Source organism: Chroicocephalus ridibundus, chromosome 4 (genome assembly GCF_963924245.1).
Source record: "Chroicocephalus ridibundus chromosome 4, bChrRid1.1, whole genome shotgun sequence".
In the NCBI taxonomy this organism is placed as follows: domain Eukaryota; kingdom Metazoa; phylum Chordata; class Aves; order Charadriiformes; family Laridae; genus Chroicocephalus; species Chroicocephalus ridibundus.
Genome location: NC_086287.1, coordinates 46,462,369 through 46,478,673, shown reverse-complemented (window position 1 = coordinate 46,478,673; position 16,305 = coordinate 46,462,369). Strand labels below are relative to the sequence as shown.

General features: G+C 60.9%; 2 protein-coding genes across 10 annotated transcripts in view; both read right to left on the bottom strand.

Annotated features, from left to right (window-relative positions):
- Positions 1-164: 164 nt before the first annotated feature.
- MDK (midkine) lies at positions 165-5,522 on the bottom strand. 3 transcript variants are annotated; one of them, XM_063332272.1, is made up of 6 exons: positions 5,410-5,475; positions 3,204-3,252; positions 1,824-1,907; positions 1,564-1,725; positions 1,294-1,455; positions 165-862 (listed from the first exon to the last, which is right to left on the bottom strand). In XM_063332272.1, exons 2-6 carry the CDS (start codon positions 3,208-3,210, stop codon positions 837-839), a joined length of 441 nt encoding a protein of 146 aa, XP_063188342.1. In that variant the 5' UTR covers positions 3,211-3,252; positions 5,410-5,475; the 3' UTR covers positions 165-836. The 3 variants fall into 3 exon arrangements, with proteins under 3 accessions (XP_063188342.1, XP_063188343.1, XP_063188344.1); XM_063332273.1 differs by lacking the exon at positions 3,204-3,252 and having other exon boundaries at positions 5,410-5,522; XM_063332274.1 differs by lacking the exon at positions 3,204-3,252 and having other exon boundaries at positions 1,824-1,903; positions 5,410-5,488.
- A 3,616-nt stretch (positions 5,523-9,138) lies between these two features.
- Positions 9,139-16,305, bottom strand: part of DGKZ (diacylglycerol kinase zeta) — a 52,619-nt gene continuing 45,452 nt past the window's right edge. For all 7 annotated transcript variants that reach the window (XM_063331854.1, XM_063331855.1, XM_063331856.1 and 4 more), the window contains 5 exons: positions 15,506-15,549; positions 15,015-15,135; positions 14,420-14,456; positions 14,028-14,127; positions 9,139-11,572 (listed from right to left, as the gene is read on the bottom strand). In XM_063331854.1, coding sequence (XP_063187924.1) covers positions 11,456-11,572; positions 14,028-14,127; positions 14,420-14,456; positions 15,015-15,135; positions 15,506-15,549 — 419 coding nt within the window. In that variant the 3' untranslated portion in view covers positions 9,139-11,455. The remainder of the gene's footprint in view (positions 11,573-14,027; positions 14,128-14,419; positions 14,457-15,014; positions 15,136-15,505; positions 15,550-16,305) is intronic.

The window sequence follows — 16,305 nt, the reverse complement described above, 5'->3', positions numbered from 1 at the left end:
GGTGGCACTCAGGCCCTGGCCACCAGCCACATGATGACTTCACTGCTGGTCCCACTGGCGTCAGCAAAGCTGAGGTTTGCTGGGGTTTCCAGCACAGCAGCACCACGTGGGGATGACAGCTGGGTTTGGAGGCTTTTTTTTTTAAAAAGATTTTTATTGGAAAAGAAAACAAACCCCATTTTCCAAAAGAAGTGAGAGCTCCCACCCACCACCAGTGTTGCTGCAGTGAAGGCAGAGGGGCTGCAGCCCCGGCATGGACACACGGTTAGAAGTGATGGAGGAGAAGGAACGTAGTGGTTCCTGGGGACGGTGGCTTTGTTTTCCCCAGCTGCTGCAGGAAACTCCTGCCCTGGCCAAACGGATGCTGGAAGAAGCCCCCTGAGTTAAGAGCAGTCCTCACATGGGCAAGGGGCATGTGAGTAACAGGGGTTACTTGGGCGTTCAACACCCAGCCCTTCCCTCCAGCACCGATGCCTGGTGGAGGAGCAGGGAGGCTCCCAGGCTTGCCAAAGAATGTGCCAAAGGCATCTCATTTGTGCCGGAGGGTGGAAATATGTGCATTCCCATCCCTGCTCCCCAGGCTCATCCCCAGCCAAGAGGAGGCGAGCAGGACGCACTGGCAGCGGCAGTAGGGCGGGCAGCAGCCCCTCCTGTGTGGCAGATGGGTTTGCTCTCTACAACACTAGCGATTAAAACAAGGCATCTCAGTGAAAGAAGAGGTTGTGGAAAGGAAGAAGGAGAGGAGGAGGAAGACTGGAGTGTGGGCCGGCTGCAGCTGGGCTTCCAGCCCCGTGGGCACCATGTCGAGGGGCCGATGTGGATGCTGGCTTCCCGCTCTAGTCCTTCCCCTTGCCCTTCTTTGCTGTGTCCAAGAAGCACAGGAGACGAGAGTTAATGTGTCCACCAGCAGCTCACCAATCCCCCAGGTGCTACCGTGGCAGAAACCCAGCCAGCATGGCTGGCTTGGCATGGCGCAGGGGCCACATCCCTGCAGGCAGCCTCCCCCCACCATGCAAAGCCCCACTGAGGAAAGAGGGAAATCCGTGTCCCACCAAACCTGGTGGTGACTTGTGGGGGACACACCAGGGTTTTTCCTAGTGGCACTTGCATCCCACCCAGCCAGCAGCTGGACTTTGGGGCTGTCGCAAGTGGTGACAGAGGGAAGAGCATCCTACGCGATCCCCCACACCAGAAGCAAAGCCCAACCCCAAGGGGCCAAGCAACCCCCCCCAGACAGCCCCTGCTCGGGATCCCAGCAGGATCCCTCTGGGGATGGGAACGGTGGGGACTGACCTTTGGACTTCGACTTGATCTTGGAAGAGCAGGGCTTGGTCACATAGACGATCTCCTCACACTGGGCATTGTACAGGGCTTTCTTCAGGATGCCGGAGCGAGTCTTCACGCCCGTCTGAGCGCTACAACCCCCCCAGCTCTCAAATTTGTACTTGCAGTCGGCTGGAAGAGAGGGGACAGGCGTCACAGCCAGGCAAGACCCAGTGCAGCCACCAGCCCCAGCCACCCAGCCCAGGGTGGTCCCCAGCCACCCCCTCACCATGCACCCACCTCCAAACTTCTTCTTCCAGTTGCAGGGGATCTTGCACTTGAGCTTCTTACTCTCGTCTTTGCAAGTTCCCTCGCGGTACCCCAGGCCACAGTCCTTGCTGTTGGGGACGCAAGGTCCCCAGCGCCAGTCCTCGCACTCAGAGCCATCCTTCTTCCCCTTCTCTGCAAGGGAAGGGGGAGCGGGTGCTCGCTGTGGGGGCACGGGAGCACGCCCCGAGCTGCCACCGGCCCCCGGCCCTCTGTCCCGGGCAGCCCCTCACCTTTCTTGTTCTTGCCAGCCTCAGCGGTGGCGGCCAGCAGGATCAGCGCCAGGAGGAGGAGGAGGCCCCGGACCTGCATCCTGCCTGGGGAGGAGGGAGAGGGTGAGGCGGGCGAGGGGTCGGGATGCCATGCAGCAGCAAGGAGGGGGCACGGCGCACTGCGGGCAGCCTGCCTGGGAGTGAGACGGCAGCTGCCGCCATCGCACACATGCACCTGTGTGTGTGTACACCGCGATGCCCTGCTCATTGCCACCCGTTAGTCCACATGTATTAATTGCAACAGGCAGGTTAATTGTGCATCAAAGCAACTGCCTCCGGTCAGGGAGCTGTTGGGCTGGGAGCTTCTTCCCATCCCTGCAGCCCCCCGTTACCTTGTGTGTGGCCAAAATGCTCTCCGCGGGGAGCCCTGCACCACACGCAGCAGCTGGGGAAGGACCTTGATTGGGTGCACCCAGCACCAGGCTGCCCCAGGGCCCATGCTGCTCCTGCCCCCAGAAAACAAAGCAGCCCCCGCCTGCATGCTGGCAGCAGGGGTCCCGCTCCCCAGTGCCGGTCCCCAGCCCCTACCCCCCTGTATTTCTCTGTGGCTCCTTTATCCAGGACCCAGCAGGCTGCCGCCCCACACCAAAGAGCCCCCGGGCCAGGGGAGCACAGCTGCCATGGTACCCTTCTCCGGCTCCAGAGGAATCTGGGGGGGGACAGAAAAAAGCCCAGCAAAAACAAACCCACTGCCACGAAGGGTCTGAGAGCTAAATCAGCGGATTAAACAACAAAAAATAAAGAGTCCCCACAGCGTGGGAGCTTGTTGGAAAGATGGAGCGGGAGAGCTGCGCCCACTGCTGGCACCGCGGCCAACAGCACAGCACCCGTGCAGGCAGGGGGAGGATGTGCCTGCCTGTGCATGCATGTGCATGCGTGTCCACACACGTGGGAGCAGGTTGGGGACGAGGGTGCATTGCACACAAGCGTGCAGCTCCTGGGGCCCTGGCCCCAGCCCCCAGCCCCCCTCGGTGGCCTTGGGCCAGGTCATGGCAACCCTCTGGCCAACGCTGGGGTTTGAGCTCCTGCTCCCAGCAGGAGTGCAGACGTGCAGAGCTGGCATCTCAAGTCTGGTGGCCCCTTCTCTGCTCCCCCAAAGCCTTTTAGGACGACACCCATATCTGTGTGACAGCAGACAGACAGCAAATACATCGCACCTGCCCTGGCTCCACAATGGGCTTGGTGGGACCGGGCTGTAGAGGTCAGGACGCACCGCATGCCCCGGGGGACATCAGTGCAGGGAAGAGCCCAGGGTCAGCGTTTGCTCCCTGCCCCCAGGCTCCCCGGGCAGCAGGCCGGAGAGAGCAGCTCCCCGCATTATTCAGGCCCCAGTGCACTCACCTTTCATGCGTCCGCCGCCGCGAAGCTGCCGGCTTCGCTCTGCATTGAACTGTCAGAGGGAATTACACAGCCCAGCTGGCTGAAGGCGCAGCCGAGGGGGTGAGAGCTGCCTTCCCCCTCGCCCAGCCTGGCTGGGAGCCATCCTGCCGAGAATGGCACAGCTCAGACCCGCTCCCACCCGGCTGCCTTCAAATGGGGCAAGAGCTCTGCCTGGATGGGCCGGTTACAGATGGCAAGGCTGGGGCTGAGCTGAGTTACGGGCACTCCTGTCTCGCTTTCTGCAGTAGCTTGGATGGGGCAGCACCTCTGGCACCCACACTATTCACAGCATCCCCCTGATTTCAGGTGCTCTGTAAACTTCTTCCATCCCCTGCTGCAGAGCGCTTCCCTCTGCTCCTCCCACCCAGCGCTTTCCAACTCAGGACCTGTGGACGCGGCCTCTGAGCGCCCAGGGCAGACAGCCCTGGCTGCCCTGCTCACCCCTGCGTGGACACCCTCTGCTCCCCACACGGGTACCGTCGGGCCCTGCCCATGTGTACACAGGGATGTGGGAGGGGAGGCTCTGAGGGGAAGCCCAGCTACAACCCCAGGGACTCATGGATCATGCCCCCAGGCAAAGGTCTGCAGGGACCCTCAGCCACGGCTCATCCTAAAGCATTCATAAGGGAGAGAGAGAGCAGTTTTCCAATTAACAGCCTGATCTCTTCTTTGCCAGTCAAACAAGAGCTGTTCCTGGTCAGACTGCCAGTGCCTTCAGGCGTGTTCGCCCAGCCCAGCTCCTCCCGCATCGCTGCCGGGCCCTGGCTCCTCTCCTGCTCAGATCCCAGCTGGCTCTCACACAGTGTTGGTCTCTCCCAGGAACGGGCTGCACGAGTGGAGCAGCCTGGAGCATGGCCACACCATGGCAGTCCCCGTTTCCCCGTCCCCCCTCTCCTCTAGCTGCCCTGGGTTTGAATAATCTAGGATCAGCTCTATAAAAAAAATTTATCAGCTGATAAAATCAGCTCACCCACCACTGCAATGGGAGAGCCTGGACCCATCTCCTGACATCGCTCAGGGCCAGGTAGTGCTACCAGCAAAGTGCTTCTTCTACCACAGGCCACAGCTCCTGTCCGCTTGCTGCCACCCTGATGCTCTCCTGGGAGCCGGGTGGCTGCTGGGCTGTCAAGCCCCCTCGAAGACCCTCTTCCAGCAGCAGGACCTCTTGGCTCAGCTCCAATTGCAGCTGGCTCCAGCAGAGGTGGGCACAGGACTGCTGCCCTACCTCCGCGGGCTGAGCTGCTCCCCAGTCTCTGGGCAGGGAGCCCAGTGCTCGGGGACCCCATGGCTTGGGGTACCCAGCATCCCACCAGCAGGAATTTCCCTGCTGCCAGGAGAGGGGAGACTGAGGTTTTCCCCGTGAGCCAAGGTGTTAGCATGACCAGGAGGGACCGGAGGGGAACAGAGCCGCAGGGGCTTAGTGAGGAAAAGACGCTACAGAGGGAAAGGGGTTGCTCTGCGTTCTTGCCTCGGCGTTGTGGGGCAGAGAGGGGAGCAGGCAGTGCCTTTCCATGCTTCTACCCTCTGCTCCCTCCCCAGGGCAGATGCTGTGCCGTGACCCCAGTGTAGCCCCTTCCCCACATCCCTTTATTCCGCCTTGCGGCCGGTCTGCCCCCTCGCCCCCGGAGAGGCTGGCGGTGGCCGAGCCCCCGCTCCGGGGCGGCTCCCCGGGCTCCGGCAGGAGCATCTCCCACCGCCTTGAGCCCTCCCCGAACCGGTGTGGGGTGCCCCCAAAGGGAGAAGTGTGGGGGGGGTAAGATCCCGGCCCACTGCCTCAAGCCCTTCGTGCTCTCCAGGATTCCTGCCTCCCTCCGAAACTCTTTCCTCCTGCACCTCCAGGCACTTCCCTGGCTCCTCGCAGACGAGCCCGCACCCGGGGGAGCTGCCGCCCCCGGGACCCCTGCCCCGGTCGCCCTTCCTGCAGCTCCTCCCCACCCAGGGCCATGTCCCCCACCCCGGCAAAGCCCTTTTCCCCACCGGGGACCCCTCAGCCTGGACCCCCGCCGCCTCCCCGGGGAGGCGAGGGTGAGTTCGCCGCTCGCCTTGCCGGAGGCGCCCCATCCCCGTGGCGTCGAGCGGGCGCCGCCGCCGTCCGCGGGGGCTCGGGGAGGGCAAGGGGGGGTAAGTCCAACCCCGAGTTCCGGGGTGCGGGGGGTGCCACACTCACCTGCGGAGCGGAGCGGTGCGTTGCGCGGAGCGGTGCGTTGCGCGGAGCCGCTGCCTTTGTGTGGCGGCCGCGTGCGGAGCCCCCGCGCAGCGCACAGCGGCCCCTGACGTCGGGCTCGGCTGGCAGCAAAAAAAAGGTGGTTTTTTTAACCCAAAACTTTTCGCAAGCTCCTCCTCTGCGCCCCCCCCCCCCCCGCCCCGGCCCAGGCACAAAGGCGGAGGGGCGGCCTCGGGGGGCAGGCGGGGAAGGGGGAGCGCCGGGCCGGCGGCGGTCCCTGCTCAGCCGGTGAGTGTGGTGGGCTCCCCGCCACGGGGAGCGGCGCCTGAGGGGTCAGGCCACGTCCCCGTGTCCCCCCTGCCCTAAACGGGGTGTCTCACCTTCCTCCGTGCTCTGCGGCGTGGTAGGGAGGAAGCCGTGGGGGTTCAGCTCCCCACGCACCCCGGCGGCGCAGAGCGGCTGGAGGGGTGCAAGCTGAACAGCCCGGCAAGGGCAGGCTCCCCTGGGGCCCACTGCTCTGAGACCCACTGGAAGATGGCCCCTGGGGCACCCCTGGGGCTAAATGGAGCGAAGGGAACCACCTCATGTGTGTCTCCACCAGCTCCCTGGATGCCTCCTTCCCCACCAAGGCCACTGGCACTGGTGGACCGACCTTTCATGGTCTCTGTCCTTTTCACCCCTCCCCGCTTGTTCTGCCCCTCCTGGGAGGGTACCAGGGAGCTGCTCAGCACCTGAAGCAGCACATGGCTTTCATGCTGGCCCAGGTATCTACCCAGCCTGTCCCCAACTCAGCCATGCTGTTGCCCTTCTCCTTGGACCAAGCAGTGATATGAGGTCAGACTGCTGGTTGGGGATGAAAGGACCTTGCAGACGTGATTGCTCCCTTCCTCCCATCCACCCCCTTTTCTTAGGAAGTGAAGAGAGGCAGGGGCCAAGCCAACTCTCTTCTGCAGTTACCAGCCAGAAAGGCAAGTGTCATGCCAGAAGAATGGGGCTGTGGTGGGGAATGGAGCCATTTTTCCACCCCTTATCCTGGAAGAAGGCTGCTGAGAGCAGGGCTGCCACAGGTGGGGTTGGGGAGGTGGTGGTGGGGGTGGTGGGGGTGCTGTTTTTTATGAGCTGCTTCACAACCAGGAATCGCTTTAGGAGAGATTTCCGCATTTAACTCTCACCCTGCCGGCAGTTTCCTGAACATCTGTGGAGGTTTAGAGGAGGGCTGGCAACCGTGGGAGCGTGTCATCTCCCCTGCCCGCTGCACACACAGCAAGGGGTGCTGCCCTGGGTGGCCAGGGGTCTGGACATGCTGGGCTGTACCTTTGAACACAGGCTGCAGAAATGGGTCCTGAGAGCTGGACAGGTAGCAAAGCCAAAGGTCCCCCCAGCCCCCCCGCATTGCTGGGCCTTTAAACCACAGCTGAAGAAAGCTGTGGAGACAAACTTCAGGGTCAAACAGAAGGGGGAGGGCCTAGGTGTGCTACTTTTGGCTGGGGTTCAGTGGCATCAGGTTTGCAAGTCTGAGTTATGGGAGCATCATGGGCACAGCAGGGCCTGGTGGGGCTGTGAAAGAGCTGGGTGTGGGGCAAGCGCTGCTGCTTTTCTTCAGCCATCTCTGGCCAGAAGCCAGAGACTCCGCTGGTGTCCGCAGGGCAGAGTGGCCCAAGGTACAGTGAAGCCCTGCGCAAATTTTCACTCCTTTCTCCATTTCCAGCCATTCCCATTCCCCCCCGTTGCCTCCTTGGGCTGGGGACCAGGAGGCAGGTGCCGGCTGGGAGGGAGAGCAGAGGTGGGTTGGTGCACATCGCCCTCAGCACTGGCTGTGCTTGGTCCCTTCGGGTCCTTTCTAAGGGATGCCGGGGGAAGGGAACGGCTCCTTCCCCAGCTCAAACAAGCAGCAGAAGGCTGTGTTTGCAGAAAGGGGCCTCATACCAAGGGAAGGAGGGAAGAGAGGGAGCATGACCAACCCAGGTGCATTTCCTTGCAATTGCCTAACTTGAGCTTTTTACTTCTAAAAAACGTCACAAGATAATTCATGGCATGTCGGCTCTGCATTTTCCATCTCCAGTTGAAGCCTGATCCTTGGGGCAGCGTTACTGCACAGAGCAGCAGTGCCAGCGCGGGGACACAGCTGCGCATGGGGGGAGTTTTCCCTGTTGAGGCTTGCGGAGGTGGGCGGGTGGCAGGTAATCATTAACAGGGTCAACTGCTGTCACCCCAGCTCTGTTTAGCTGGGGCTGGGCTTGCACGGCCTTTCCCAGCCTGCACACGTGCCCCCCATATGCATATACTGCCCCCCCCCGGGTGTGTTTCCATCCCATGGGAGGCCAGACAGACCTCTGGATCTCCGACACCCACCTGCAAGGGAGAAATGGGGGATGCTGAGGCCCTTTGGAGAGAAGGGCAGGGCTGTCCCCCCACGGTGGACTGCACCTTTCCTAACACCCCTGATCACAGCGATCGTATTTGGGACTGCTTCTCTCCCTCGCCATAAATTTGACACCGGGGCGGCTGGAAAACTCTCATTGCCATGGTTACTGATGGTCCTCACTGCCGAGACGTGGGCCAAGCGCCAACGTGCCGGGGTCTGGGCACTGAAGCGGAGCGGGCCCCCTCCTCCCAGTCGCACGTCCGCCTGGTCCCTGGGCAGCGGCCCAGGGAGGCTGGGACAATTCGGTGTGCCTTACACCCGCTACAGACCCCCACTGTTAGCTCCGGGCAGGAGCTGAAAGGCTGAAAGCGATGAAAGGGAGGCGCGGGGTGGGGGGGGAGGTGGAAGGGACAACGCAGACGGGGAAGGAGGCTGCTTCTCCAGGCGGGGAGGGGGAGGCTGGAGAGACAGGCAGGCTGCCAAGCTGCCCTCAGGAATCCGAGTTTAAGGTATGAGTACAGCTCCCCATCACCCACCATGTCCATCCCTGGCTCCCTCACCAGCGCGTCGTCGCCAGAGCAATTACCTCCCTTTTGCAAAAGAAACTCTGCAGGAGAGATGGCATTGGCCACAGTCCTCCTTACGAGACAAGGGCTGGAAGCAGAAGAGTCCCTAATCCCCTGCTTTTGTAATCGGAGAGCGGTCCTCCCGCCGGAGATAATCCCAGACCTCGATGCTGCAACCCCAGTGCTCAGCACTGGAAGCGGGACCCCAGCGCTCCTCTCTGGTGCTGGGAACGAACAGGAAAAGCCCCCGAGCAGGCTCATCCCCTGCAGAGCGGCATGGCTGGGGACAGCTCACCACAAAAAGGGCTGACAAACTTTTTGAAATCTGGAGGCTGGATGCTGCTGTGATACCCATCGATAGCCATGCGGCTGCAAAGGACAGGGCAGGCCTGACTCCGGAGCTGCCGTCTCCTGCCCCACAGAGGAACCGGAGCAGGGCAGGAACCTTTTGCCCTTTTGCATCACTTGGGATGGTGGTGAACTTTCTCCTTGTTCCACATTACACCAAATATCGATGTATTGCCACAGAGTGGTGGAGAAGGTCCTTCAGGACAATGTCACTGCATCCAGCAACTGTCCCAGAAGGATGCTGTGCAGGGAAGCGGGCAAGGACCTAGCCCAACAGGGAAATCTCAAGAGTAGCCCCAGTTAGGACAGGGGCAGAAGCCTTGGGGTTCAACCTCAAGGGGTGTCACTCGTGCAGTGCCTGCCCCATTCTTGTTGTCCCAAAGCGGGGTCGTTTACCCAGTGTGTGAAATATTCCAGTTTCTAAGGTACATCATTCTCACAGGTGCAGCTGGAGACAGGAACTAAAACATCCATCTCTTTATTTCAGTGGCAAGAAACAACAACATCCAAATGGTCGAAGTTGAAAAGCGATGGGAACGCAGGCTCAGGCCAGGCACTCAGCCTGCTGGAGCCGGCACCCTCACAGAGTTACAAAAATACAGTCCTACGACAGCATCTAGGAAACACAGACCCAGGTATTGCACAGAACCCCTGCCCTCCGCGGGCAGGGTGACCAACACCCCCCTCTGCCTTCGCTGAAATACAAGCCAGGCTTGGAATTGCACAGCAACTCAGCTCACACACGCATGGAGGGGCCAGGCGGGGAGGGGGACAGTGTGTCTCTCAACTACCTGTACAAAAACTATAAGGGAAGATACAAAACTGAGGAGAAAGGGGGAAGCTGAGGCTGTAAACGCCTGTGGGCCAGGCTGGGCATCCCGGCTGGGGGGCAGCAGTTTGCACCTTTGAGAAGATGACAGTGCCTTGTCTGTCCGTGGCCAGCGAGCAGTGCTGATAGGAGCCCTGGGTGCTGCTGGAGCACCCCAGCTCTGAACGTATTGGGAAGCTGTTGTTATTAATGGCCAATACTGCCGCTGGCCCCTGGCACTCTGCACTGCCCTGTGCCTCTGCTCTCCACCACTGCATCCTCCATCTTCCAAGGGAACTCTGCCCCCTGGCCAAAAAGCCTGAAGGGTATTTTGGTTCTCTGCGGTATCCTCATACCCTTTTTTTGCCATTGGTATTAGGAGAGATTCGAATGGTGCTACCCAGCGGGTGCGGCTGGGTGTGAGCGCAGGTGGGACCACACAGACCCCAGGCGGCAGCAGCATCCTCTCCTGGCAGCCGAGCAGCAACCCGCTTTGCAACCACCGCCCACCTGAAGGGGCCAAGCAGGTCTGCAAGGCCCACAGCCATCAGCGCTCCTCCTCTGCTGGCACCTCCTGGTCCCAGAGACTGTCAGCGCTGCAAAAGCCTTGCTGAAGGGCTGGCTTGATGCCCCTGCAGATGCTCAGCATCCGCAGGGGAGATGTGTCGTGGTGCTTCGTGCCCCATGGCAGGTGGTAAGTGAAATGTCGTCCCACTGCAGGCATAACTCAGGGCTGGGAGCCCTGCTGCTTCCTATGCATTCAGATCCCTCTTTCTGCTGAAACTGGGGAGGGTGAGCTGGTGGTCTGCCCAGGGAGCTTGTGTCTGGGCTGGGTGAGCTCCCAAGTTTTCCCTGAAAAGCCCTGCACCCAGTCTGTGGGGTGGCAGGAGTCGGACTCAGAGGATGCGTGTTGACAGGCCGGGGACATGGGGGAATCCCTGAGAGCAGCACTGACCCCAACACTGCCCCTCCAGCCCAGTGCAATGTCTAGCATCACAGGGGGAGCTGCAGCAGGGAGGGCAGCTGGATCCAAGTCAGCATTTGGGAAATATAACAGGCTCCACCGCAGCTAAGCACAGCTCTCCACCATGGCTACATGCTGCGTCAGGCTCATGAAGAGATGCCCAGCGGACCCCGTGTGTGCAGGCTGCACCACCCAGCCTTGCGGAGGGAAGGACGGTGGGAGGGCTTGGTAGCCTTCCTCCATGCTATCCCTGCCCTGGGCCAGACTGCCGACTGGCTGAGCACTCAAGGCAACTGGGAGGGCAGCAGCTGCCCTGCTTCCAGCCACGCCAGCCCCAGATGCTCCGAGGAAAGTCTGCATGCACCAAGGACTTCCCTCCTGCCACAGAAGGCCCCAGTAGGGCACCAAAGAGACACCATGCAGCCCCAAACTGACAGGAGGGTGGAGAGGGCAGGGGCAGTAAGTCATGGCGCTTCCCTTGGGGCAAAGTCTGAGGCTCACGGCCTCTGCTGTCTGCCTGCACAGCCTATGCCTCCCCGGCTGTGCCAGACAGGAGAGGAGGAACAGGACATGAACCTAGCCAAGCAGGGGGGGACTGCTAGCAGGGAGAGGGGGTGAGCAACGATATCCCACAAGGATCATAGGTAGGAGCCTGCAGAGGTGGCACTGGCATCACTCCTGTGCGCAACGGTGACCAGGGGCTTCAGCCGGGCCTTCCCCAACAGGACTGCGGGATGGAGCCCATCCAGGGCAGGGAATGTGGTTAGATGAGGGGCAAAGGAGGGGACACACAAAGAGTCAGGCTTCAAGTCCCAGATACCCACTGTTCTCATAAACAAGAGTCCCAGCCCAGCGTGGGGCAGAGCTCTGCTGTCTCCACCTCCTCCCGGGACCAAGTTGACATCTAGGGAGGGCTGGGCCAGACTCACAGCTCTGCCAGTTGCCATAGTCCTCTTCTCGTCCTGCCCGAGTTGGCTTGGGCTAAGGCACACTGAGCACTACACCGCTGTCTCCTGATCTTCTCGCTGGATCATCTGGTAGTGCTGTCGGTTCTCGAGGTAGGCAGCTAAGTCGGGGTCATTTGCTTTCTCAGCCCGGTGCTTGGGGGTGTCTCCCTGGATAGGGGAGGCAAAAGATGTCAGAGCACCGAGCACTGCCTAAACGCTGCCTTGGCACCCAAAGGTGTCCCCATTCCCCCACCAAAAAGGTGGCTGCAGCTGGGTCCAGCAGAGCCTGCAGCCAAGCCGCGGGGCGGGTGGTAGCCGAATGCCCATGTGCTCACCACAGAGAGAGAGCGTGCTCCTGAGGAGCCTGGCTTTGCTGCAGGGCTGGAAGTTGTCCCCTGAAGGACCATCATCCCTGCGCATGGGCCAGGACAGAAACTGACCCCAGTTGTCACTAGCGCCCCGAGAGGAGACAATGGTTGGTCCCCATGACCTGCTCTTCCCCACTGGGGAGGCAGGCAGGAGAGGGTGAGGAATGAGGGATATGTCTGGGGAATGCCCGGGAATACCAACCCCCCTTCCCTCTTGCAGCCTGGCTAGCGCTCCGGCTCCCGGAGGAGGATCACATTTCACCAGCTTATTGCAGCCATCTGGACTGTGTCCACTAATGAACTCCCGCACTCCATAAAAAGCAAATCTGTTAACAGCTCCCAGCTCCGTCTCCTCTCCCCCTTCCCCCGCCCTGCTCCTTGCTCCTCCTCGCCAAGCGCCTGGGCTCTGCCATGCCGCTGAGAAAGGCTGCGGAAACCTGGCTCTCTGCCGTGGCCATTGAAAACTGGCCCCGGAAGGGATGCCCGGCCTGCCCGGCTCATCCCCCGGTGCACAGCGGGGCACAGGCGGCTGCTATGGGGTGCCGGGGCCTCCAGGGCGACCCGCAGTGTGTTTCTCCAGCAGGAACAATGGTCACATATGCGGAGTCTCCGCCGGGGCTGGATATGGCCGTGGACAAAAGCCCACCCGTGCGTGGCTGCGGAGAGGTGCGATGCACCAAGAATTCCCCTCTTCTGCACATGCACCCCAAGAGCCAGGCACAGCCCGTGGTCCTGCACACATCCCCCCCGCACACATGCAGGCAGGGATAGGGGGACTGCACCATGCTTCGGTGCCAGTTCTCCTCGGGGGGCCTCCTCTCCGCAGCCCCTGAACGCAAGCGCTCATTTAACAAAGTAGGGGAAAGACCAGAGGAGGAATTGAGTTTCTTTCCCGTCCCCCCTGCAGAAGCCCCGCTGCCTGCCCGCAGCCTGAAACCGGAGCTGCCAGGGCCCCCCTGCCCAGCCGGGCTGAGGCACACCAACCGATAAGGCTCGGCCTCCCTTTCCGCTGCGGGGTGTGGGATCAGCCTGCTCCGAACCTGTGCCACAGGTCTGACGCCAGGGCTTCTGTTGAGGTGGGTTCGTGCCTGTGCAGGCAGGCTGCGACCCAGGGCCCAGGCGAGGTCAGCGCAGTGGTGTCTCCAGGCAGCTACAAACCTGGACACGCATTTGCACAGGCACCTGCAAGCCCAGCTCCCTGGGGCAGCCCGTCGTGCCTGAGCGGGGCTCCCTTTTTTGCTGGCAGGTTGGAGGCTGCTCCCCTTCTTCAGGCAGATGAAGGGGCTGGGGGCAGAGAGGGGCTGTGCCCTCAGAACTGCCCTCACGCCCTGCCTCTCCCCAGTCACCACCTCACCTGGGCTTCGCTGTCTCATCCTGCGGCTGCCAGCTGAGTCTCCAGCTAGGCCAGCCCCGCTCCGGGCACTGTGCAAAGCCCAAGCCTTGGCCAGGACCAAGAAGGAGCAATGGGGAGCCAGAGATTGTCTGTACAGCATCTCCCTGGCAGCTGGCAAGGGGGCTGCACATTGTCTGAGGCAGCCCCCAAGCTCCACTGGCCCCAGCAAGTTTGCACCCCATGGCTGGGCTCCTGCCCTGTGTCCCTGACCCACAGACTGCACCTTTTTGGCTCATTCCTACACCTCCTCCACTACAGCCCATCACTACAAGCCTCTGCCAGACGGACACAACCACGTCCCCTCTGCCACACGCCTGTCCTGGGAACCTCCTGTACCAAAACATGGCCTCAAGTCCCCTTCCCGTGACTCATCTGCTGGGGCTGGCACAACTCCTTGTCACTACGGCACGTCTCAATTAACTCGGCATGCGATGGGAAGGGCTGCCCCTGCCTGCTCCTGGTCCCCATGGGCTGACTTCACCCGCCGAGAGGAGCTCCCAGCACTCCCATCACAGCCAGCCACGGGGGAGAGCGGGGGGAGCCCTGCAGCTGGGAGGGAGCTCATAGCAAGACTGTCCTTGCTCTGACCCCGGAGGGTGGGAAGGGGGAGATGGGGATGAGACATTCCAGCCCCTCGCTTCTAATTTAATAAAACAACAGGGAGAGAAGCGCAGGGAGGAGAGGGATTTAACCCCTCTGCAGCTGGGCTACACTGGGCAAGCATGGGTGCTTCATGTCAGCTCCTCTCTGGCTCGCAAAGACCCCAGCCAAAGCACCCTTGCCCTGCCCTCCTGCTGGCCACGCTCCTGCCAGCCCCCCTCGTTGCCCCAGACAGCCCCACTGCCAGCCCTCCTGCTGTCACCTGCAGGTCTGTCTTCATGAGCGAAGCCCCGGCTTCCACGATGTAGTGGCAGATAGTGCGCTGGCGTAAGGCTGCAGCCTGGTGCAAGCTGGTTTCGCCACTGGGGAGGAGAAAGCAGGAGATGTGAGATGTCCCCCCAGAACGGGGACATGCAGCATGTGTGGGTGGCAGTGAGGCACCGCAATATGGCTGCAGCAGAAGCTCGTGGTGGGTTGCACACTTGTCTAAGCAGCCCTGGCAGAGGAGGGGGTGCTGCTCAGGGCTGGTCAGTTCAGAGTGGACTGGGAACCATGGCTGGTAATTAGAGCAAGGGCGGCTGATAAGTGCCTAGATAACTGGTCACCTTGCAGAGGGTTTGGCCAACAGGTAACGCAAGTCAGTCAGCAACTTACTTCTCCTCCTCTGTGGCATCGAGGATTTCTGAAGGGGCTGTGGAGAGAAAGACAGTGCAGGACGAGTGAGACCCGGCTGCAGGGCAGAGACAGACCCACCTACTCCCCAGTCACACTCTTCATCTTTCCATAAGGGCTGTTATTTCCCTGCTGCCTCCAAAGGTCCTGGCTCCAAAGCACTCAGGCCAGCAATGGCATCTGAGCCCAGGGAAGAAGTGTTGTTGTGAACTCATTACAAAGAAATATTAAAATAAAAATAAAGCAGCCTGCATTTCAGTGGGAGCTGACAAAAACAACAACAGGTCACCCGCCCTGAAGGCAGAAGCAGGACACTGAGGAATGTTTCCAAGAAACATGCTGGTCCAAGAAACATTTCTTGGACATGCTGGTCCAAGAAACATGCCAGGATGTGGCAACAGCCACAGGGGCACCCCAGTACTGGCAGACAGATGCCAGGGAAAACCCATATGCCAGAAGGATGTAGCAAACTTGAAGGGAAGGGATCTAAGCCCAGGATCACTCCCTCCAAGCTGAGAGATGGGCTTTTCGGCTGCCGCACTCCTTTGCTAAGGGTGGCACTCTGGCCCCAGCTCACCGTTCTCAATGATGTATTTGACGATGTCCTTGCTCCCTGATTTGACGGCATGATGGAGGACGGTCTGGCCCGAGGAATCTCGCACCATCAGGTCTCTTCCAGCCTGGTGCAGCTCTTGGAACTACAGGATTGCCAGATTGCTTGGGATGAGTTGCCTTTCCCAGCTCCAAGCCCCAGGCCCCAGCATCGCATCCCCAGGATGCCCAGCAGGTTGTGTGGATATTCAGGGCCCGGCATGGAGCTTTGTCCAGCTTAGCCATGCCACTAAGTCCCTTCCCTCTGTATCCCCCAGGAGAGGAACAAGGCTTCTAGCCAGAAGCCTGCCCAGTTTCCAGCCACTGGTCCTGGAGGAAGACCCTCAACAGGAGCTGCTCCGGCGGGGCTGGCAGAGCTTCCCATAGCCCGAGGGGAATGCCAGCCAAGCAGGCTGCCGGGTGAGCACTCAGAGCCAGCCCTGGCTGCACATCACAGCAGGCAGCGGGAGTGCCTACCTTGCTGAAGTTGCCGCTTTTGGCAGCTTCTATTAGAAGGTCATCTGAAAAGAAGGGAGATGGATCGGAGTCAGAAAAGCCAAGCTGCAACGCCATTTATCTAACCGGGGAGCCAAAGGCTGGGCACCTGAGGCTCAGCAGTCAGCTGGAGCTCCTCCAGGTGCTAACCCCGTGGTCAGTCTGGTTTTACGTGGCTCCCCTACCTTTAGGCATGTAAGGGACAAACCCAGGGAAAGAGGGAGATCCCATGTATCTGGGGGCGTAGTCAGACTTCAGCCCCAGGGAGGTACGCATACAGGGGGAGCAGTCTCTGCCCATGGGCAGGCTGACTTGTGATGGAAGCGGGGAGCAGATCTCCTGGGTGTCAGCCAGTGGCCGAGACGCCTCTCACCCATGACTCACTCACACTTCCAGGCACTGGGCTCTGCTCAAGCTCCAGGAAACTCTTTCCATTTGCTCAGCTCGGTGAGGCCCCTGACCTTGCCTGTGCTCCCTCCTCCTGAGCTCCCAGTGAGCCGACAGAGACAGCCCCTCAACCCAGCCCACAGCATTTGGCTCTGCAGGTGGGGGATTAACCCCTCGCCCACACCATTTCCCGCATGCTGGAGTCAGGAAGGCGCCTGGCTGGCCTGCTCCACAAATCACTGTCAGGTCTCTCCTGCCCACCTCTGGGGTCACCCGCCTGTGGGGTTCGGTGCTCCCACCAAGCACACAGACAGCAGGGCTCCTGCCTGCATGTCAAGGAAAGGACAGGCCAAAAAAACCTGTGGTGGGGTCCCAAAACAGTGTGACCTGCAAAG